The sequence below is a fragment of the Dryobates pubescens genome, chromosome Z (assembly GCF_014839835.1).
Source record: "Dryobates pubescens isolate bDryPub1 chromosome Z, bDryPub1.pri, whole genome shotgun sequence".
Classification (NCBI taxonomy): Eukaryota; Metazoa; Chordata; class Aves; order Piciformes; family Picidae; genus Dryobates; species Dryobates pubescens.
The window spans coordinates 116,221,956-116,246,216 of NC_071657.1; the positions used below are offsets into that span (position 1 = coordinate 116,221,956).

At 40.1% G+C, this 24,261-nt stretch overlaps 1 protein-coding gene across 1 annotated transcript in view; it reads right to left on the bottom strand.

Moving 5' to 3' along the window:
• TAF3 (TATA-box binding protein associated factor 3) overlaps positions 1 to 24,261 on the bottom strand; it is a 122,211-nt gene that overhangs the window by 96,086 nt on the left and 1,864 nt on the right. Inside the window, exon 2 of the mRNA XM_009900254.2 lies at positions 13,144 to 13,386. Within this exon, the coding sequence (XP_009898556.1) occupies positions 13,144 to 13,386 (243 nt within the window). The remainder of the gene's footprint in view (positions 1 to 13,143; positions 13,387 to 24,261) is intronic.

The following is a 24,261-nucleotide window of genomic DNA, read 5'->3' on the forward strand; positions in this document are numbered from 1 at the left end:
TTTTCTTTTCTTCTCCCCCTCCCCCCCACTGCTTCATACAGAAATTGAACTGCCTCAAATACATTCATGTACCATGCTACCTATGACCAGGAGAGATTCCTGGTTTAACAAAGCTTTGACTCATTACAATGAAAAGGTTACAGCTGCTGAAAGAGATGACTACTTTTCAGAGTAAGAATGGTACTAACGCAGCTTTGACTGTTCAAAAAGTAACCCCGACCTTTGTGGGACACTGGGACACTAAATGTAGGAAAGGAAACAAAGTCACCTAATTCTGGAGAAGAGTGTTTAGTGTGTTATCTGATAGCTGGCTGTTCTCTCCCTGTTAATGTGATACTAAGTGGACATGACTTCTTGACGAGATCTCTCACTCTGAAGCTCGTTTGTTCCCTCATCTCACTGCCCTTTCATAAAAGATTATCTAGGAAAACAAAACGAAACTGCAAAACTGGACATTTAGAGGCTACAGTAATTTTGAGTAGTTTGAACTGCAGTCAACCCATGGCAACCAGGAAAAAAACCCAACAACAAAACCCAAAACAACAGGTTTTTAAACCATGTCTGAGCTTTTCTTCATAAACCCAGCTTCTAGAATATTTCCCTCAAGATGCTACCAAACATATTTAATCTCTTCCAAACAACATTAAAAGGTAATAACAGCTTAATGTGAAGATGTGCTGCACTGAGAAACAGACCTAAGCCAATTAGACTGCAGCAGAAACCTCCTCCACTATTTAACAATACTGAATTAAACCATTTTGATTTATTTTCACATAAAAAGAGAGTCAGCGTCCTGTGACTGCATTGATAGGAACGATGTGCACATAATTCTGGGCCTATTGCCTTGAACTAAGAAAAAGGAGGTGGTTCTTTCTGATGCAATGGCAGTACACAGAAGCCTCTGGCTCTGACTTCCTTTGCTCTTGATAAAAGCTTGGAGCAGTGAACTCTCAGGAGATTAGCGTACACGCACACTAGCTCCAAAAACTTTAGGCAGCATACATGTTCCTTTGAGTCTTGTACATGTGTTGTGTATAATGTGGTCTTTTTGATATTAAAAACTAGCTAAGTTGTTCTCAAGCTGGAAAGGGTTTTCCATTTAGATAAGGCAAATAGCTACTGCATAGAAAAAGCATATGTGTAACACTGGAGTCTGAAAACACCGCAAGTGTCAGTTGGTTTAGCAGGGGCTGATAAGAATGATTCCACTTTACAGAAATCCTACTCTAAGTTATTTAACCTCCACACACATTCTTCTGGTGGCACACACACCACTGTCAGCATCACCTTACTACATCACACTCTTGCACAGCATATTACAACCAGTTGTTCTTCTACCTTGCTATGTGCATCTAGTTACTCTAACAAACCTTTTCTATGCATTCACTGCTAAAAACTGCACAGAAATGATCTACATTATGCACAAAAGCAGACCTTACACAGATGTGAAAGGAAGGAAAGTACTTAGAAAGAAAACTATTTTGAAGGAAATTGTTGAAAGAATCAACATTACTGTTTGTCTCAGTTTCTCCAGGACATTCACAGCACCTGCAGATCAGATGTGGTTCTCCCTTCTGCAAGGACAGATTTGACACCAAGATGGACTCTACTCCCTGTCCTGAATGCAACAACCTTGCATTTATTTACCCTCACACACACAGTTCTAGCACTAACCTAGAAAACACACAGAGACTTCCGGATTTAGCCTTAAAAAAAGAAGACAGGCTTGCCGCACACATGCAGTCAAAAGCACCTGGCCTCAGCATCACTTCGATTCCTGCTGAAACACTGAAATTTTGGTGGGAGGACGTGGCGGCTGCTCAGTGGCACAGAACAGCGCTGTATGGTTTCTACTCCATAAATTTGAAACTGCTCAGGGCATTTAGGCTGGCAGAACTCTATAACCCAACTGGAACCCTGCCAGTGAGGTTAACATGCTCCTCCTGAAAAGTGAGCCACTAAGGCTTTCATCACCACAAGTGGCAAAAGCCTAATTTTTCAACTAATTTGAAATATGCCAGTCTCAATAGCAGACCAAGCTTCTCATAAAACACCATCTACTAATCATCTACGTTTCCTGCTCCATTGGACTTGCTGGGATGCCTCCTGTTACGAGTTCTGCAGCAATTCTGCTTGGCTTTCCCTGTGATCTAGAAAAATCATAGCACACTACAACAGGGCACAGGATAAATGTCCCCCCCACAGGACATACAAACCACTGAAGAATTCTAACTCAAATTTCTTCTTATATTCTTTACTTCTAATACCAGTGGAAGCATTTTGTCTTTGACCAGGCAGCAGGTCTAGATTTTAACATCCCAGATTTAAACTGGCATTCCAGCTGTATGAAGTAAGACATTTCTAGAAGACTAGAAGGTGCAGAAGACACCTCAATCAGCTCTCTGCATAGCAGACAGACCAAAAGAAACCATGCAAAGAGCTCAGCTTAGTGAGCTCAGGTGAGAAAGAATGTCTATGTGAAGGAAAAACCTCCTAAATAGATGGGCCATTTATAAAACTGTGGTTAACACTGAGGTTTGAAAGAAATGCAGTATTTCAGTTTGAATCACCTGAAGTTCTAAATAGACATTATACATAAACTGTACTCTGTGAAAATCAGCTTGTGTAAGTGAAGGCTGCAACTTAAACATCAAGATACTTATAACTTTTTAGTACACATAAAGTTTACTTTCCCCAAGAGTCCTAAAAATTACTGACTTGCCAATACATGCAATATTTTGATAGACTCTTCACATGCTGCTGTTTTTAAGTGTAGCTGAACACAGTAACAATAAAATTCCACCTTGATTTTTTTAGCTCATATCAACCAATGTGATTTTATATTTTTTCCCCACCCAAGTCCTTAAAACAAGTTAAGGTATGGTGCCAAGTGAGGATAAATGGATGGCAAAATACCACCAAAATCTATGTAGATTTTTCGCTTGTGATTCTGAAACTTCTTAAACAAACCATTCCAAATCAGGTTCAAGGATAAGTATTTTTAATTCTAGTTTTTAGAATTAAAACATATATATATATGTAAAATAAAAATGTATTAATATATGTGCATGTTTTGATCTCATTGCAAGCATTTGTTAGTAGAATGTTTTGTACAAACCCACACACCAAGAAAAGGTAACGATAAAGCCTGTTACAGAAAATTAAAACTGTTGTGTGTAAGAATGGTAAAATCCATCAATTCTTTTAAAAATAGAAATGTAAACTAGTTATCTCAGAGATTATAGATGAGCAATCATAAGTAGCAAAACTGTGATTTCATAATTGAGAGAAAGCCTCTTTACTGAATGTGTTGAAGTTTCTCATGCAAACCCAAATGCATCCTTGTTTCATATTTAATTTGCAATGGGATACACGGCAGCTGAGCTATGAGAGCTTTTCTGGCTGGTGCCTAGCTGCCTGCTGAGATGGGCTCCATGCTTAGGTTGCACACAACTGAAGACTAAATCCTCACGCTGCACCTCAGCTCTCTTTAAAGTTAGTCTGAACACACTGGACTTGAAAGGAAATGAAAAGTGAGTTTCTCTCCTTTCCTATGGCACCAGGACATCCTGTGTTTTAGTGATTGGTCAAGAACTATTATTTCCTCCATGCTATTCCCAGTTGTGACTGTCAGAGGGAATTAGCCTTGTCCACACACAGAAACAAAATACTTGTTTAAATGCGCTGGAACCAAAATCTCACATGGACAGAAACCTGGAGAAACTTGGAGAATATTAAGATTCAAGTATGCTGTACCTGAACGAACATGCTGCTCTAAACATTCAGAAATGCAAAGTTCATTTGCTGAGATGAATATCCACAAAAATCTATGCAAGATAAGGGGTATTAAAATTATTTGCTCTCCAATTCAGGATGGATTATTTGGCCAATCTGTTAAGCTGTACCTCTCAGACGCACAGAATCAGTACCATCCTCCTCCCCTCAGGGAAAAGAGCTTATAACGTTTGAAGAAAAATATGTTTCTTCCCAACTCTAAGGATACACATGAAACACAGAGTCTTCCTTGAACGCAACTGTTTGGAATGGGAAAGCAGCAGACATCAACAGGGCAAATGCAGAGGGCAAACAAGTTCACCAAAGAAAATAAATTAAGCAGAACGTTGCAGATTGTAAAGTGGCTAGAATAAAGGCCATTTAAGTTGTTATCGGACTGTTTTAAATGCACACATGCAGAGTTGAACTTCAATTTATCTCTCCATATAAAATACCACCTCTGGCAGCGTGGCGTCATCACTTATAACCATGATTGAAACATTAATCTCAAACCAAGTCAGAGAAATTTGTGACTTACTGTGTTACTACCTGAAGACCCTATGTTTTCCAGCCCTGGGCTAAATACAAGCCAGATCCAGCCCTGCTCAAGTTTGACATTGTTTCTCAAAAACACAGGTATGCCATGGTAGCTTTTGCTTAACCCATCTAAACAACAGACATTTATAAACAGCATGCAAATGCAATTACATTTGACCTACTCAATGCAACACACAGCTGTTCAGATGCAAACCCCAAACTAAAGAAAAATATAAAAATACTGTCAAGTCATCAGAAAGCCATTAATGCTTCTAATGAGAGCAACTGCAAAAATCAGAGATCCCAAAGACCCCACTCAGTTACAGATGAACTTTAATTATCCAAGCATCTTGCTACATGAACCAGGGTCATGTCTCCAGATGTCTTCTAATTTGAATTCTCCGTGTTACCCATCCAACTTTACATTTCTCAGGCTCTTGCAGAATGAAGTGGAACTGCCTACACACAACCATGAGCTTTCCTTTCCTAACGACTTACCCCTTCACTAATATTCCCTTTAGCAGAGAGTTGGAGAAAACAGGAACACGTACCAAAGGTGAAGACTGGAAGAAGACACTGAAGTTAAAAGCCTCATGGTAAAGTTATAGTGCTTATCTGTGTGTGGCAAAGGACAAATAATTCAAATGAGCTTTCTTAGTCATAATTTTAAAAATCAGAAGGCAGACTTCCTTGGTCTTCACCTGGACTCTACCACATATTTGTCTGCAGCAACTTGTAATGAGTCATTCACCTGATTAATGAGAGAGAGAGATACGGGTCCTGTAATCCACTAGTGATCTCTGTCTAGACAACGGATTGTTCTGATATCAACATCAAGGTTAGGCTCAGCTACACTCGAAAATGTGCATGTAAACACCACGAAATGCCTGCTCCTAAGTAGCTCCAAGCATGGATATTTTTCACAGGAGAAGATACATGTTTCAGACACTTCAAAAGTGTTTAACTGGAAAAAAAAAATTACTCTGCAAGTAACTCTTCTCTGGACAGTGAGGAAAACTACCTGAAGTGCCAACTCCTGAACTCCAGGCATGGACTATTCGCCATGTCCATGTAGATACTACTGCTAATTCGCAGCAAGAGGATGCTGGCACGGCTGGAGAAACATAAGGCCATATATCTCCAAATCAGATATAGTATAAGGTCTCAAAATATGTGTTCTATCTCCACATCCTTCTCAAATGATTCTCTCAAATACAGGACAAGATTAAGGCTTGCGCAGGTCCAGAGACATTTCTTGGAAAGTTTGACACAAATTCCTGTGCACAGTGGGCTAACAATCAAATCTGTTGTTTTTCTCCCAGTAACTAAAATATTTTTTATGTACTTCTTAAATGCCAAGAATGGTTAGCAATCACCATCACTTTCATTAAATAAAAAGATTTGTGGTGGCAAAAGTCAAAGAGAAAAAACAACAACCACCAACATCTAATGAAAAGAAAAATAGGAAAGGTTCCTATTTTTCAGTGCATGAAAGCACTGAAAAATAACAGTTACAGGGTCAGCCTCTAAAACAGGCCAGTTGTGCTTCTCTATTTTCCAGTTTTAAGCAGTGGCCAGACTTTCGATCTCCCACTCCCTCTCCCAGGGTCCCCAGAAATACTCACTGAAGCAAAAGAAAGTCTGAAACGCTTGAGAACAGCAACACACAGCTATCAGGCGATAACCTAATTTGAAACTTATGCTTTCAAAGGCACGAAGGTGTCTGATGATCCAGACGAAATAAAATCCTCAAGTATAGCAGTTGTAGACAGTGCAGGAAGCAATGGGGGCACTAAACAAAGTCATATATTGTCAGAAAAGGGAAAAACTGATCTGACATGATGAGTCAAGACAAGTGACAAAAGTTTTGCTGAAAAAGGATCAGTAGGAAATTAAAATCATGACAGCCTTTCTGTTGAAAATACACAAGACAATAGAATCCTTTTATCATGGAGTCCCATTTTCTCCTCCAAGTTTTATTATAGTCAGAATGGCAATTTTCACATCACAATGCAGTGAATGACTTTCATTCCCACTCAAAGTAAATAATTCACTGCAAAAGGCTGGCTGTTATGAGTCAACTTCTGCACTGCACCGTATTTATTTTGAATCCTTAAGAATCACTAACAACTTGTAAGTTATCTAAACTTGTATGTCTGAAAAGCAGAAAGAAACCCCAACAAAACATCTTTGTAGGAACATTTTAAAAGGATGATATCCCCTTGAAGAAAGTCACATTAGCTTAATTTCATTTGCTATATGCAACAAATAAAAATAGATAGCTAAAGAAATCCATTTTCCCCGGGCTGAATTTTTGCAGTTAGTATTACTAACTCCTTGTTATTACTCTTAGAAAGTCTGGAGCCAGCATCTTTATAAAACCTGCTTTCTGGTTTGTTTATCTAGGTATAGATTTAAAGAATATAGATTAAGACTAGATATGATTAAGAATTTCTTTACAGTACGGGCAGTGAGACACTGGGACAGGTTGTCCAGGGAGGTTGTGGATACCCTCTCCTTGGAGGTATTCAAGGCCAGCAACTTCTGGGCTTGTGGAAGATGTCCCAGCCAATAACAGAGGATTTGGAACATTTTTAATCCATTCCCTCCATTCCCTACTTCCAGCTTTCACTTCTCACAAAAACAGCAAGAGAGGGTTTTATTTCTTCCCCCACAAAGACACGAGTGATTAGGAAAACTTCAGTACTAGTCTCCTACAAACTATAAAATAGTGTATGCCTCCATCTCCACAGCCTATGGATCCCAGCTATGTGATTTAGTTTCTGCCATGGATAAAGTTTTACTATGGCACTTATTACATTGATTTTTTTTTCTCCCTCCAAATGCTGCAAATTAAATGAAGCTCTTTGATGAAAGGCTATTTAGCTTGACATTTTGAGCTTTTTTTTTTTTTAAAAAAAAAACCCTTCTTCATTAAATCCTTTCTTACAGTATTTCACTGGAAATTATGCATTCGATTATGATACAACTTCTCCAGAAAAGGCAAAGATACAGTTGTCTTCCCAATTACAGCTTTATCAGCACGCCTTCCATGAAAGTTATTTTTCTGTCTAATGGCAAGATTTAAACCAGCCACATTTTCTGTACACTTTTTTTGTTCCTGTCTCATATTTTCCTTTTTCTTTGAAACCTGCCTCTCCTATTGGCTCTTTCCCAATGCTTTTCTTCTGTCTGCATCTCAAGCTTGGCTGCTTTTCTCATTTTGTCTGTTTCTCCTGTTGCTTTCTCCTTGCTAGGCTGATGCATACATGAAGACTCATTCTCACAAAAGCAATCAGCTTCTAACACTCAGCAGACTGCACGGACGGCTAAAGGATGCTTGAAAATACTCAGCAAGCAGGCACGGTTAGCAGCCAGGAGCAAAGTGTTTGCAGTCTGGCAGGGGTTTAACTCTTCAAACTGGTTGACTACACAGTACCTGTTTGTTGATGGGTGGTAGTTTCCTAACCAAGTACACTGGAAAAGCTCTTGAAAAGATTATTGTTAGTTTAAAATCATTGCTGCAGCTGCTAGAACGAAGAAGAGTTAGTCTGTGGGGTTAAAATAGATCTGGGAAAGGGCTGAAAGGCTTAAAAACAAGAGAGACGTGTGTTATCAAAATGGTAAAGCTGATACCCAGTATCCATTTTAAAGCCCATCTTGTGCTAATTTAGAAAAGCAGTATTGCCTTTGTTTAACCCTTGAGGAAGCCAGAGATTGAAATGACACTGGTTTGAGATCCAAGACTTGCTACATTCAGTTCTGGACCACTGCCAGAGAAAGCACTGTTGGACTGAGGGGCCACTGACGATTTAAAATTTGATATATCTAGCGACTGGAGTTAAGACACTAATGCTTTATGCCACCACAACGCTTCATGTTTTACACAACTATAATTCTAGCATCACTAGACTCTTGATAACAGATGCAAAAATCATGTTATTTTGATTAGCACTTTGCTTCACTCCCATTTCCAACATGCTCATCAATTCAAATGTGATTTTTAGCAACTAATATTGCATGAAAAAAATAGAAATATTCCCAGCCAATGTATAACTGGACAGCTGAATTTCTATGCTTCCAAGTGGCTACTAGCACTAGGTTTTGGTGGGTAACAGGTACAAACATCACATGAACAGCAATGAGAGGAAAAGACAAGACTGTAAGAAGATCAACAATTTCATGCTTTAATCTGCCAGGGAAATAAAACACTGACAGAAAAAGCTACAAATAATCTGTAATTTGCTCTGAACTCGATGATCAGAAATACAGTGCCAGTGCTTAACTAGACTTGATGATGCTTGTTTCTACAACATCTTTAAGGAAAAGGAGTTGAACCTCTAGGAAGAGGGAGTGAAGTGGTATGAAACAGAAGTCAGGGGAAAAAGAAGTAGCAAGAAAAAAGGAGGAAGTTTGACTCTCTACGAGCTACCCCTCTCTCCTCACAAAAATTCTCAGCGATGGGGAGAAGACTGCCTCATCTTTCTGATGTACTCCGGCACAATCATAGTGCGAGCAATGAAGGTTTAATGCCAATGTAACAGCCTGTGAACAGCATTGCATTAACTAAAGCAACGATTTCGTTGGTCTTCTAGTCAGATAAACCTGTGACTTCCAAAAAAACCCCAAACCAAGCAACCAACCAAACGAGTCAGAAAAAGAAAACAGCAATAAAGTGATGTTTCTTTTTTTTTTTTTCCTCCTCTTTCTTTCTTTCTTTCAATTTGGGTTTTTTTGTTGTTGTTGCTTTTGTTCAGTTTTGTTTTTATAATACAGTGTTACTGTTATTACTACTATTGTTATTATTAAAAAGGTGGTAACACAAAGAGGCAGCAGGCACCACTAGAAATTCATTCCAGATTGCTTAAAAATAAGGTTACCACAGCACATGTAGGAATCACACTTCACTTTTCTTTCTTTCAGTTATGGAGACTGATACATGTTCTTAAAGCATCAGGACCCAGGGCTCTCAGCATTACCACAAAATTTAATAGTGATTATTATTAGCTGTGGAAAAGCATCTGGGCTTTCTCAACTGGCCTAGTTTCAGCACAGTACTGTTTTGCTTCAAATGCAATCAACAATTTCTATGACGTTGCTGTATTATTGCATACTCTATGTTCTTTTACATTAAAGCACAAGAAATAAAGCATGACCATCATGTTTTGCAACTAATTTATTTTTTTCCTCTTTTTTTAATCTGTCTTACAAGTCTACCATGACATTTTAGTGACAACAGCACTAAAATAACTCAAAAAACAAAAAGGAGACTAATTAAAAATAGGCAGACAGCGAACATCATGATACATTGGCATAAAATTATCCCTTCAGTGGCCTTTGTAAAAATAATGCTAAAAAACCCCAACATTTGCCATGGCAATACTGAGTTTTATATTTTGTTTTATAAAACAAATAAATTTTATATGCAGATTCTCACAGTGCAGGCATTTGGAATCTGTACCAGATGATTTAGTCAGTGCACGTTATTGAAATGAGGCACAACATATTTAAGGCAAGAAAAAATTTTCTACTTTCTTAGGACAAAACTTGTACCACTGAACCAAACTTACAACTGATACACATTACAGATCTTGAAACCCTATTTGCCTTCCTCCTTTTCCCCCACAACTTCAGGAATCATTTAGAGAGCTGTTTCAGCATTTCTTGTTATTGAATACTTAGGAAGGAAATGGCTCTTCTCGGGCTGGACAGAGCTTTGTGCTCTTATCAAGTCTTTGGGAATGATAACTAACACATCCCACAAGCTGCTGGGTAGACTGAATACTCTGAATGGCAGTGGTTCTAGAGTAAGTGAAAATAAGAAGTTAGTTACATGTGCAGAACTGGAGGACTCTGGAGAAGGAGGTTAGCAACACCTACTGGTCATGGTGCATACTGAACACTAGTTTGGTTTGTTTTTCAAATTAACAATAAAAATAAAAAAAGCTTTTTCTTACTGAAGCACCCAGCTAAAATTACCTGTGAAGAGATAATTCTTCTAATGAGATCAACTGATAAAATGTGATGATATTACCTTGTCCAACAAACCTTGTTCTGCTCATCCCCCTAGACTGTCACGGCTACATTACTGCTAAAATACATCAGTACAAGTAATTTCTGAATTCTATCAGTAAATAAATATTCCTAAAATGTGCTGAACTCTAGGCTTCAATACCAAATTGGAAATAACAAGTCATCCTGATGCTTCCTTTAAGTGACTGAAAGATTTATATTATACATCGTAACGCGCAGGAAACCTTCCTTCATTACCGACTTTAGTGCCTACTCAAAAACACTCAAATATTATGAGCTGCACAATCTTAGCAGCAGCATGGGTTTTTTTCCTACTCTATAAAGATCTGAAAACTACTCAAATAGCTTCTGCAGTTCTTCAATTCTGCAATTCTTACAATGCCTTCCTTTAATCACTGAAAGTAAATGCTTTTCTTCCAAATTTGATTTGGAATAATGTACAACAGCTTCTTGAACAACCTCATCTCTTCTAAAAAAGAAAGTAGGATACACAATTTACAAGGAGTATTTTCAGACAACACCTAATCCAACATTAAAATGGTCTTAGCTGTATTTTAAACCAACTACAACAAACCTGCATTCAGCAGCTTTATTTAATGCTTGCTTTAAATTTCCATTAGAAAAATATATTGTATTCATTTTTTTGAAGTTGTGTCTATAGGTCCTCTGATACACTAGCCTCAGGCATCAGAAGTTTTCCTGGTTCTCATCCAACTTTGGAAATAATATCTTCTTGCTTCGGGTGTTAAAAGGATTCATACATTATTTATAAGGACTGCTAAAATCTAACTCCTGGATCTAAGTAGCAAGAGAAAGAGTATAAAAAGTTACATACAAAAAAAAGCACAACTGTCCCCATTTCAATTTTTAGCCTCTCTTTCTATGCCAGGCTGAATCTGCATGACTCTCATCTCTCACTCCCCCTGTTCAGATACTTTTCCACTGCTGCTTTGAGTCTTGGTGGATTTGATCTTTCTTGCGTATTTTTCATGTATGATTTTTGAAGTTAAAACAAAACAAAACCCCAAAGAAACAAACATAAAACCCAAAACAAACAAACACCCCCCCCAAAATGTTGGGTAACTTGTTATTCAAAGATGCAGGATTGCTTTGACAGAACGGTGTTTATTTACCTCCTGAAATACCAATCTAAAGCATTTCAAGAGAGTAGCCAGAACAGGGTAGTTAAAAACCTTATTCACTTCTCCATGTCTTCTTCCTCTAGACTTTTCTCTTATTAATGCTGTCTACATATATGATATTTACATTTTGTGTGTCTCTTCCTGGTTTAAGAGAGTTCATTGTAAGATTTTAAAAACAACCCTTTTAACAAACTTCACAAGGGGGATATTTTAGTATCTCCTTATCAATCCAAGAAAATAGCTTTGCTTTGAACAGCAGTTTCACTTCCTGGGTTATATTAAGGCAGGAGACATTAAAACACTGTTGATTTTTAAAATAACAATGCAATTAAAGAAAAAACTGAAACATAAGGTGTTACAGAGCTTCAAAATACTCACCAGCATGAGCAAGTCCTCACGTTGTTTCTAGAAATAGAGCGTTTGTTCTGAACATGCTTAAAACCATTGTATCCGATGGCCCTTTAGACACTTCAGATACTTGTTCCTGACTGCAATTTCACTTAGTTTAACAGCAGCACATAGTAATTACATCTATCCAGCTGAACACACGCTTGCTACAGCTTAGTAAATCATTGAAAAACTGCCCCATGTGACATGTGCAACAGAATAGCAATGGATTTTGCTGACCCATCAAGGTGATGTCGTTTATGTTCATCTTTACACTGGGCAGAACTTTTTACATATATTTCCATGTGCAGCTTTTGAGATCTTAGATCTTAAAAAAGAGGAATAACAGAGCACAATAACCATTCTGTCCCCATGGGCACTATAAATTAAGTATCTTGTGAGGACTGCACATGTTCATTACACTCTTTTGGAAAATAAAGTTTAGTGTGAAATTTTTGTATGTGGTCCACAAACTTAAATATGTTTATTTCCCCACAAGAAATAGTTGTGTGATGTTCACTGTTTAAAGGGAAGTTAGTCTAGGTCATATTTCTTGAAGGTCTCTTAAAGATTAAAAAAACCCCACCAACTATATTGCTTTTTCCACTCTCACAGTTAACATTTGCAGGCTAACTGCAGCTTGTACAGTTGGTTTCACTGTTACAGTGATCATCAACCCCCTACTATCCACTGAACTTTTACACAAGAAAGGGAAGGAAAGCAGAGCAGTAATAAAGAAATTCTAATCAATGTTAGCAAAGACAATTAAAAGCAAGTGCTGTGCCTCTAAGTGACTCTTACTTCCTTATTTTTAATCTGAATTAATTTTAATTTGAAGAGTTTTGTGTTCTTGGGTTTGGTGGGTTTTTTTTGTTAAATTTGTTCAAAGGAAGAAGCAGCAGCTGTTAGGAGCTGGGAATGCTGTGTCAGTCTTCTCAGCAGTAAAGATCTTTACCATTCTGGCAGTACATATAAAAGGGAGGCTATCACATAAATGAAGAACTCATTCTATTGTCATCCAAAAACATAAAGTATAAATGCATTATAGAAACATGCATTTTGACACCAATTAACCTTTAAGGAAAGTAAAGGAGTGAAAAACCAACTTGCCACAGTACTGCTCCCTGTTTTGAAACTACGCCTGTGTGACACCCAGTGAGTCCTTTCTGAGCGACTGCTACAGGGCAGCACAACTCAAACTGCTCAAGGATGAGAACAAATATGCAAACACACAGAGACAAAAGCTTTAAGTAAAGGATCAGTTTCGCACCTTCTTGAGAGGACACAATAGGTGGCATATAATCAGGGATGTAGTCCTTCCTTTCTTCTGCATCTTTACTTCCTGGCTGGGGAAACTGCAGGACATTGTTCTTGCTGACAGGAAACGAAGGGATTTGATGTGCGAAAGTGACAGGTTCGATGTTGTGTATATAATCTTCAAGCTCGTGCAGGTTAACCCCCATAAGCTTGAAGGCATCACCTACATCATCCAAAATTGGATCTGTGCGGCCATCTGCAACAGAAAGAAAACAACAACAAAAGAACATTTTTGCAAAAATCCAGTTAAAAACAATTAACCTCAGAACCTAGGCTTAGAGATTACAGTGGCACTGCTCACCACTGGTACGGGAGATTCCTGGCCCACAGCTCTGCTGTTGACCAGGTGCTACGGTGTTCTGGGGTGAGAACACACTCTCATTGAAGAGTGTTTTGTTTCCAGCCATATCACTCTGTTTCAATTAATACCATTAAAGAACTGCACCTCAAAAAGCACATCAAGCAAAACCAAGGGAGCAGCAACAGGCAGCTTTAACTTGCAACAGCCAAGAACACCGTGAAACATCACTTTAAAAAGTTTTCAGTTCCTTAACGTAAATTCAAATGAATGAAAGAAGCCCTCAATATGCAGAAAATGTCTTTTTATCAGGATGCAACAGACAAAACTTTATTTTTCAATCTGGAAAAAATGTATTTCATTTTGTTGTATTACCTGTAGTTTACGGGTAGCAAAAAACCCAAACCAAACCAACAAAAAAGAAGGTATCTCATGTATCTCTTGATAACAGAAATACTTCACATAGTATCTTTCAAACAGATGAAATCTATGGGCTTGATAAACTATGAGTCACTTTACCTACCAGATAGATATACCTCCCAGATGAAACACTGGAATATTAAGTAGTGGTCTGATGAGAAGGGAGTATTTTACACTAAACTTGAGGGGCTGATTTCCTGAGATGCAATTTAAGTTTGACTCTACTGGCAAATTTTTCTTTTCCTGATGAAAAGTATGGTGAAACCTTCCTGGATCTTTAATATGATTTCCAAGAAAAGAATCCAAGAGAGGATGCAGTTTGTTCTACACATGTAATTTGGCTGAAAGATTTAAACTGTAGAGTACAGAAGTCTTCCAAGCGACTTGGTTTCCATGACCTGACAGAGGGAAATCCTGCTGAAGGCCTCTGGAGGGACAACTAGGCACCTGGCTTTGATAGTTAAAGCACCACTTGGATTCTCATCTTATCTTTTCATAATAATAACACACACAAAAAAGATGCCTTAAACTCCAAACATGATTTTTTTTTTAAAATTCAATAAACCTATACTGAATTATGAAAACTCTGTATAGTTGGCTTATGAAGATATTATATCCCTACATGATGATAAGCTGTGATTTACTTTAAAAAGTCATTATGGAAAACCAGCCCGTGCCTATTGAAGGAACACAATCACTATTGTGAAGTCCCAGCTTTGGAGGACAGGGCAAGGGGGGGTCTCTTTTGTTTGTCCTTTAACCTAATCTCTTCTCGGTTTATCTCGAAGCCGATGCAGTCGAGCAGGCTGGTTCTCACATCACTGGATGAATTCAACCCCCCGGCCAACTTATGCCTGCAGGTACATTTAGAAAATAAGAATTTTGTTCTAGAATTTCTTTTCTTAGTCTCACAGTGAAGATAAGGATAATACTCAGATTATGGTTTTGATTCTCAGCCCTGCAACACTGGCCTCTTGTTTAACTCTGGGCATGTTGCTCATGTTTTAATTCTCTGCAGCTAAAAGGAGATCAGGCCAAGTTAGCGCCTCTTTTGCCCATCTGCATTTAGAACGTGAACCCCATATGACAGGAACTATCTCAGATTTTGTGTCTGTATATCTAGGACCAGTACAACAGCAGTTTCTTCTGCAAGCACTAGGGATAGAAATGTGGAGCCTTGCATAAACATAACTGAAGGAGGATATCGCCAATCTGCTGTAGTTATGAGATCCCTGTAGTTATTAGGCAGATAGAAGAGTGCTTTCTCCTTAAAGTGAAATAAAATGAAAGTTAGGTAACTGACATAGCTAAGAAATTTTGCATTGTCATTTCTAGTTGCTCTTCAGACTACAGACTTGTGGAACCATTTTCTAAGGTGTCAATACTTAACAGGTACAAGTTGGACAGGCATTTAAAAAGAAAACTTGGGGAAAACTTTTCAACAAGGCCACCAGTAGAGAGCATTTATTCCCCAGACACTCCTGGAATCACTGGCTGTGCTGTCCCCAGGATGATGGGGATTCATACTACTTATTCCCAGGTGGGCATTGCCTAGACCTGGAAAATATCCAGATAGGCATGGACACACACTGCTCATATCCAGATTCCCTTGGAAGAAAACCCACATGCACAGGCAGGAAAAAGGCTGCAAAAGGTTTCCCAGCTTGACAACACAGGGCACAGGACTGCAAGATGCACCACATCCACCCCATTACTAGGGCTGCAAAAATGTGTTTTGAGTACCTTGCCCAGCATGTGCCTCTTGACACCAGAACCATTATGTATTCAGGGTGAAAGTTTAATCCAGTTTATCACTATGACAGGAAAAGACCTTTTCCTAGAGCTGCACATGATCTTTTTAACCTCCAAGAAAGTGTACCAATGTGATTAGCCAGTGATAAATGCTAAAAAGGACTTTGCCCTGCAGGTGCTTACCAAGAACACACGGCAGAGAAGCAACTACGACATGGAACTGAAGTGTGAAAATATTTAAGCAACCATATAATAAAAATCCAAAAACAAACAGGTAATCAAAAAAAATGAAGATGATTCAATTTTTCTGTATTTTTGACATTTGCCTCTAAAGAGACACTGCCAAGTTAGAAGACTATTTGAAGCTACAAAAATTTAAACCTGCAACTGTCAGAGGGATCGGTTAACCTCTTCATTTCAAGAGAGACACCTCAGTGGTAAAAGTGTACCAAAAAATTCAGGTCTGCATTCCTATCTGTGTTTAAATCGAAACAGTTATCAACTGGAAATATACACAGCACAAAAATGCATTAAATATAATTGCAGGTGATTTCTCAAATAAAGGCCTTATGCCTTTTTTTTTTTTTCCCTTTCCCCTTTTAAACAGGTTTTTCTCTGATTTAATGAAAATTTACTAAAAGAGCGTAAGTCAGACACATGAAAGAGAATGCTGACAAACACATAGCACAGGTCTCCCAGTCTTTCATTTAGTTTCAGGCTTTTTTCTATGACTATACTATGTAAGAAGAAGAAAAAAATAAATTAATTTGTACATATTGACCTTGTCTCAACATTCTTCAGATAGCTGTGCTACCCTCAGTTTAAAAATTCAGATGCTGAAGCCTCGTGGTGAAATAATTAATCCAATGTCACACAGCACATCAGTGCCAGATCACAAACAGCTTTGGTGCTTTTGGATTCCAGCTTCTTGCTGTTTTCTGTGCCACAACACTTCAAATACCATCTTCTGTCCAGAACGGGGAAGAGATAGAAGGAGATGGGAATAGTTCATCCAGCAAGTTACAACTCTTCTCTTCACCCCATGAACAGTGAACTAAGAAAACACCTTTCTCATGAGCTTTTAAGCTGTAATATCTCCCTGAATGGAAACTGTGCTCTGAAGCCAATATAACCACAGCAACCAGCAGAGGTAAATTAAGACAATTCCATGTCAAACCAGCTCACCAGAAACCTGTGGGAATGGCCCTGCAGTTATGGTACTCTCAGCTTCCCTAATTCATGAGGATGAACGCTGGGTGAGGAGAAATTTGCACACAGAAATGGATCCCCCAAAAAAGTACGGCACTGAAATGATGGGGAAATCCACATAGAGCTGGGTTCTTGGGTGGAAAGTTGTCCAGCCCTCCACCCTGCTGCTCAGCATCACCTGCAGGTAGAGTTAGCTGCACAGGAGGAAAATCTAACCAAACAGAACAAGGGCAGTGCACTAATGCCCCTTCAAGCAGTAAAAGCTGGCTTTTGGTTTGTACGGAACAGGAATTTTTACTAGCTACTGAAGACTAGTTATTCTTGAGACATCTCAGGAATTCCTCCAGCCAACAAGCTGAATAATGGCCATGTCATCCCCCCCCTAAAAAAAAAAAAAAAAAAAAAGAAAGAAAGAAAGAAAGAAAGAAAGAAAAAAGGGATAGAGTAGGTGAAAGTTAGGGAAAAAGTATCTTACTTTCCTCAGATCAGTTTCAGGAATAACCCCTTTACTTTTTTCAAATTCATGCCCACCAGCTCCTCCTTCCTGGCCCAAAGCTGATGTGAATCAGTGAAAATGTAACGAGTAAGTACAGAACAGAAAAAGATATTTTAGTTTCATGTCAGGTTTTTTCAAAGGGAGCAACTGCAGCTCTGCAATAAATACATTGAGAAAAATTAATGAGTCACTACCCATGCAACACATACAGTTGGTTATAAATAGTTCAGTGTTCACCCCCAGGTCCGCTATAAAAGAGATTTTATTTAAATTTCTTTTTAACCAGAAAATTATCAGGTAGAGCTCATCAATGTTTTTACTACAGACTCAGTCATGGATTCCTTGTGCTCCAGCACAAAACACAACCCCGTCACACATTAAATACTCATGTATCTACACCGAACAGTAATTCCAGGATAACTGTCAAGGAGACAATATACTGTCTCCACCCAGCATCACCAACAACAGTCAGAAGCACACACAGAAGATTATTTAGTAAGCATATATGCCTTACTTGATGGCACTTAAGTGGGGAAAAAGGGTCCTAATATAGTTACCACGCAGGCAAATGCTTTTTTTAGAATCATAGAATCAACAAGGTTGGAAAAGACCTCAAAGATCATCAAGTCCAACCTGTCACCCAACACCTCATGCCTACTAGACCATGGCACCAAGCACCACATCCAGTCCCCTCTTGAACACCTCCAGGGATGGTGACTCCACCACCTCCCTGGGCAGCCCATTCCAATGGCTAACAACTCTCTCAGTGAAGAACCTTCTCCTCACCTCAAGCCTAAATGTCCCCTGGCACAGCTTGAGACTGTGTCCTCTCATTCTGGTGCTGGTTGCCTGGGAGAAGAGACCAACCCCCACCTGGCTACAACCTCACTTCAGGTAGTTGTAGACAGCAAGAAGGTCTCCCCTGAGCCTCCTCTTCTCCAGGCTAAACAATCCCAGCTCCCTCAGCCTCTCCTCACAGGCTGAGGGAGCTGGGATTGTTTCCCATCAGCCTCGTTGCCCTTCTCTGAAGACGTTCAAGTATCTTGATGTCTTTCTTAAATTGGGGGGCCCAGAACTGGACAAGTACTCAAGGTGTGGCCCGACCAGTGCTGAGTACAGGGGCACAATGACTTCCCTGCTCCTGCTGGCCACACTATTCTTGATGGGCTTTTGTGTCCACCTGGGCACACTGCTGGCTCATGTTCAGCCAGCTGTCAATCAGTACCCCCAGGTCTCTTTCTGTTTGGCAGCTCTCCAGCTACTCCAACCCCAGACTGTAGTGCTGTTACTGGTGCTCAGAGTCTGCTTCTTTTACCAGTAACCTCATAAATGTCAAGTAAAAAAACCAAACTGCCCTTCTTTATTGGTAGCCAGCAATAAGTTAATTAGCTTGAAAACATCAACATTTAAGGTTATCAGGACATAAAGAATGTTATGGGCTCTGGATAGGTACTTGTTACAAGAGTCATTCAGCATCAGCACAGGAAATCAGATCATTTAAATTGATCAAAATCTAACACTTTGATAGAGATAATTATTACATACTTGTAAGAGTGAAGTAGCTAAAAAAAGAAAAATGAAGAAAACATACAAAGTAAATTTCACATTTAATTAGAAAAATAAAAACTTGGTTGATGTCAGGTGAATTGTCTCCTGTGGTAATTATGTGGCACTTGATGTCATGGTTTAGTAGTCATGAGGTCTTGGGTGACAGGTTGGACTTGATGATCCTTGAGGTCTCTTCCAACCTTATTGCTTCTATGAAAACACTGGTCTGCTGTTTGCATTCTCCAAAGCAGAGATTTGCTACAAAGAAATTACACTTTCCTTTACAGGAGATTCTGCAGTTACACTGGAGCAGGTTCTGAGCCAGGTCTCTCTTGGCAAAACATTCTGCAAAACCTGTCATTCTTCCTCCTAGTTATAATCTGGTGCTCAATAGATCAGAACATGCCTTTTTAATAGAAATGCAGTTGCATTATTAACATAAAATGTAATATATTATTTATATTTAAGATGTTGTGTATATATATGTATATGATGTATATATACACACACATATATGTGTGTTGTGTGTGTATATATTATAAAACCCCTTAGATTTAGGCAGTCTCTGTGAGGGGCAGGGAGTTGGACTTGATTATCCAGCAATGTGCTCATGGCCAAGAATGCAAATGGTATCCAGGGGTGCATTAAAGAGAGTGTGACCTGCAGGTTGAAGGAGGTTCTTTACCCCTCTGCCCCAGCGAGGCCACACCTGGAGTACTGTGCCCAGTTTTGGGCTCCCCAGTTAAAGAAAGACAGAGATATACTAGACAGAGTCCAGCAGAGGGCTTCCAAGATGATGAAGAGACTGGAGCATTTCTCTGATGAGGAAAGGCTGACCTGGAGCTGTTTAGACTGGAGAAGAGCAGACTGAGAAGGGATCTTATCAATATCTAAAGGGCCGGGGTCAAGAAGATGGGGACAGACCCTTTTCAGTGGTACCAGTGACAGGACAAGGGGCAACAAGCACTAATATGTGAAGTTGCATTTGAACAGGAGGAAATGTTTCTTTCCTGTGAGGGTGATGAAACACTGGAAGAGACTGCTCAAGAGAGGCTCTGGCATCTCCTTCCCTAGAGACTTTCATGATCCACCTGGGTGCGCTCCTGTGCAACTTCCTATAGATGGTCCTGCTTTAGCAAGAGGCTGGACTAGATAGTCCCCAGAGATCCCTTCCAACCTCTACCATGCTGTGATTCTGCAATTTTTATGGCTTCTTTCCAACTGCAGATACTCTATGTATCTGTTTACATTAAAATAATCTTGAAACCAACAGTCACACAATATGAAACTACAAAGCAAGTGTTAAACTTCACTTCCTCACTGTACAGAAATTTAAGTAGAAAAAGATAAAGTCACAGGATATCCAAGCATATGTTCAATGCTGAAAATTTGAGGAGTGGTGGTAAACCCCCTCCAAGATCCAATACATCTCAAAAGTTAATTGTCTAGTTTATTATGCTTCAGTTTTAGCAGAAGATAATTGGATTTTGTCTACCTAGGTGCCTTTAGTGATTACAGTTAGGTAGCTTCTACCTGGTTGCTTTTTAAAGCAATGCAATAGAGAAATCAGGCTTTTGGGAGCATAAATCATAACTGCTTCTCATCCTTCCCATGAATTCACAGAATCAAGGAACCACAGAATGGTTTGGGTTGGAAGGGACTTTAGAGATCATTTAGTTCCAACTCCCCTGTCATGGGCAGGGACACCTTCTACTAGACAAGAGGATGCCCAGGCCTCATCCAACCTGGCCTTGAAGGGGACATCCATGACCTCCCCGGGCAACCTGTACCAGGTGTCTCACCACCCCTATTGTAAATAATTGTACCATCTACATAAATATACTGGGAACTGAACTTTCTTACTGGATGTGCGAAGTCAGGAGGTAAAGCATAATGTATCCTGCATGCCTATAATCAACCCTCCCAGCAGGTACTGGACTGCCTTCACTGGACAGTTCCCCACTGTAAAAAAACCCCAACACATATAAGAAAATCTTAAGCCAAAACACCAGCTGTGCTACCACCTCTATCCAGCCATGTGAAATGTGAGTGCAAAACAAGGGGGCACGTAAGAGAACAGTTCCCTTCACCTCCACTTAAAATGAACAGCAACAATGTAGAACTCTGCTCTCAGAAACCATACAGTCAATCTGTTTTGTAGTTCAGTACCTTAATCACACACTCCACTAGTGTTTTTCAAATACTTTATTTAAATTCTAGGATAAAAACCTCTGTGAAGTGTAAAGCATACTGAATAGGCTTCCTCTTAGAAGCTGTCCACATATTCAAACAGCATAATGTGCTGCACTTAACAGGAAAAACCTTATTTTCTCCCCTGTAAGTTCACTCTCTCCTCCACCCCCAACACTGCATTCAGAAGCATTTCACAGCATCAAAAACATCTCAAGCCTGCTTTGCAAATCCTTTTGCCTTCTCTTTGCAGCCACAGAAGCTCCCATCAACTACAGCTACCACAAATGCAAAGAAACAACAGCAGAAAAGTAATGAAAATCTTAAATGTAGCTCTCCTAATGGGATGTAACAGCTGGAACAAAGATCTAACACAGCTGGGAAAGCCATAATTTTCTTTTGCAACTGAGAAAAATAACTGAACAGCAATACCATGCTTTTCAGAACTGTCTCAGTTACGTCAGAATAAATCTATTCAGTTTTGAATACAAAGATTATGTCCCTCCAGCTGACAACCCTGCTAACTCAAACCCCACTGGTTTGACTCTGAGATAACACACTGACAATAAAGATGCTACAATTGAAATTTAATTAATTCTGCTTATGCAAAACCATGGCAAAATTCAGCTCATTCATCCAGAACTGGGTTTGTGCAGCAACTTATTTTAGGAGCAAAAGGAAACAATTCTGAGAAAGCAGGGAGACAGAAGCAGAGTATTAAGATGTCTTTTACAAACCTTTTACAGAAATAAATACAGGAATCATTTTAAGAGAGGTAATACAAGAAATACCGTATCACTGGCATGAAAACAACATATTTTCCTTCTCCTTTACAAAAGGAAAATAAATTTAAAAAAAACCCAAACTGTGATAATTCATTCTCCACTCAATGAGGGAGAATGAAGCAAGAGAGGGATACCTTAGTTCTATGCACTTCCAATTCCTCAAGCACCAAAAGGAAAAGGTTGTATTTTCACTATGTCTGAGTCTTTTCCTTACAAACATTGCTGTACCTGTGGCAGAGTTGAACTCAAAGAGCAACACTGCTCAACAATTCATCTCTTGCACAGGCAATGATCCAGTTACAAAAGCACCTCCCCGAATTTTGTATTGACCTTTGTACTGAAGGACGGCTCCGAGCCAGCCTACGTTAGCCTCTTTTCCACCCCATAATCCAGTTCTCCCTCACTCTCTATTTTATCCTCTTCAATCTCTTTACAGATAATTTCTGGTTGAACTGACAGAGACTTGAGAGATGTAGCAGCTGCACTGGTGCTGCTGGTTTAATATTGCACAGTTCCATTTCCAGAGTGACCATACACAGCTTCATGTCCAAATCTGCTGAAAGATTTTATGAGTAAACCTATTCCACCCAGAACTCCAAGAGTTTGCAGCAGTATCTCCAAGTGTCCCATAAGCTCACCTTTTCCTCAATCAGCACTTCTGGCAACCAGTCACATTTATCCACCCCAGCTCCAATGCCTGCTTCCTCCAAATGCCTTCCCTGATGCCAGATCTAACTGTAGCAGCTCTGACTTCTGCCCCAGGGGCTCTCCAGGACTTCCTCCTCCACAAGTATATGTGGACATGCAGAGCAGGAGAAACTTACAACCCCACAACTTCCCATGATGCCAAAGAAAGGGAGAACATGTGCCTCTCAGCAGAGGAGGCACAAGTAGCCTACACTCATTCCTACAGGGCACACTCACTACTGCTAGCCTCTCCACTATGTACACCTCTGTCGCCCCTTCATCATGTACACATGCATCAGCAGCAGGGGCAGCCCCATCTCTGCACACATATCACTGCTGTCCTTCCCAGCATGTTACACCCTCCTTGACTCACACAGAAACACAGCACAGTAGCAGCTGGAAGAGACCTCTGGAGAATATCTACTCCAACCCCCTTGCTGAAGAAGGGTCACCTAGAGCAGGTTACCCACTATTGCAATGCCAAGGTGAGTTTGGAGTCTCTTCAGAGGAGATTCCACAACCATCCAGCTCTTCCAGTGCTCTGTTACCCTTACAGGAAAGAAGCTTTTCCTCCTGTTCAGATGGAGCTTTCTGTGTTCCAGTTTGTGTCTGTTGCCCCTTGTTCTGTCACTGGGCACCACTGAAAGAAGTCTGCCCGGTCTTCTTGACACCCACCCATTAGTTATTGATCAGCATTGATAAGATCCCTTCTCAGTCTTCTCCAGGACAGATAGTGACAGATCTCTCAGCCTTTCCCTAACAGAGAGATGTTCCAGCCCCCTCATCATCTTCATAGCCCTCCGCTGAACTCTCTCCAGTAGTTCCTTGGCTCTCTTGAACTGGAGAAGCCAGAACAAGGCAAAGTGCTCCTGAAGTGGCCTCACTAGGGGACAATAGAGGGAGAGACAATCTTTCCTCAGCCTGTTGGTAACACTCTTCTTAATGCACCCCAAGACAGCAAAGGCCTCTGCACGCACACACACACACTCACAACCTTCCAACCATACCAACAGCCTGAGCTACACATCCACCCCAGTGCTCCCCATATTCAGGCCTTGCAACAATCCTGACAGCCTCATTCTCCCCACGTACCACTAACTCCATTCCCTTCCTGACCCAAGACATTTTTACCCTCTTCTTGACATTCCCACACCCAGTAGGCCCCTACCACCCTGTTATCCCTCCCAGCCAGCAGTATTGACTCAGTGAGCAATTGGTCATCCCACTCTCCTATACCCCATATTCTGCAGGTGACCAGCAGGTCATCTACTCCCAGTACCTCCACTGAAGGCTCTGAAGGGACACAGACAATCCTGAGGGACACAAGACTTCACCCTCTGTTTCATTCCCAGACCCAGCAGTGATACTTACTGCTCCTTCTCCGTCCTGTCCACACACTCCATGACCCAGCCAGCAGCCCTCATATTTGCTCTCAAACCTCACTTCTCATCTCTCCTAACTGATCTAAACTCACTTCTTCCATGCTCCCACCCCCGCACAGCCTCACCCCAAATTCAGCAAGGCCCTGGACATCCTGCCTCCCACCATCACTCCCAGCTCCTTCTTCAATTGCCACTGTAATGGCAACTGTGGTGAACTCCAGTCCCTCCCACATCCAGCCAAACCTCTTACACTGTATCCACACAAGGACACATGCACTAAAACTATCCCCAGCCCCATCCTTCC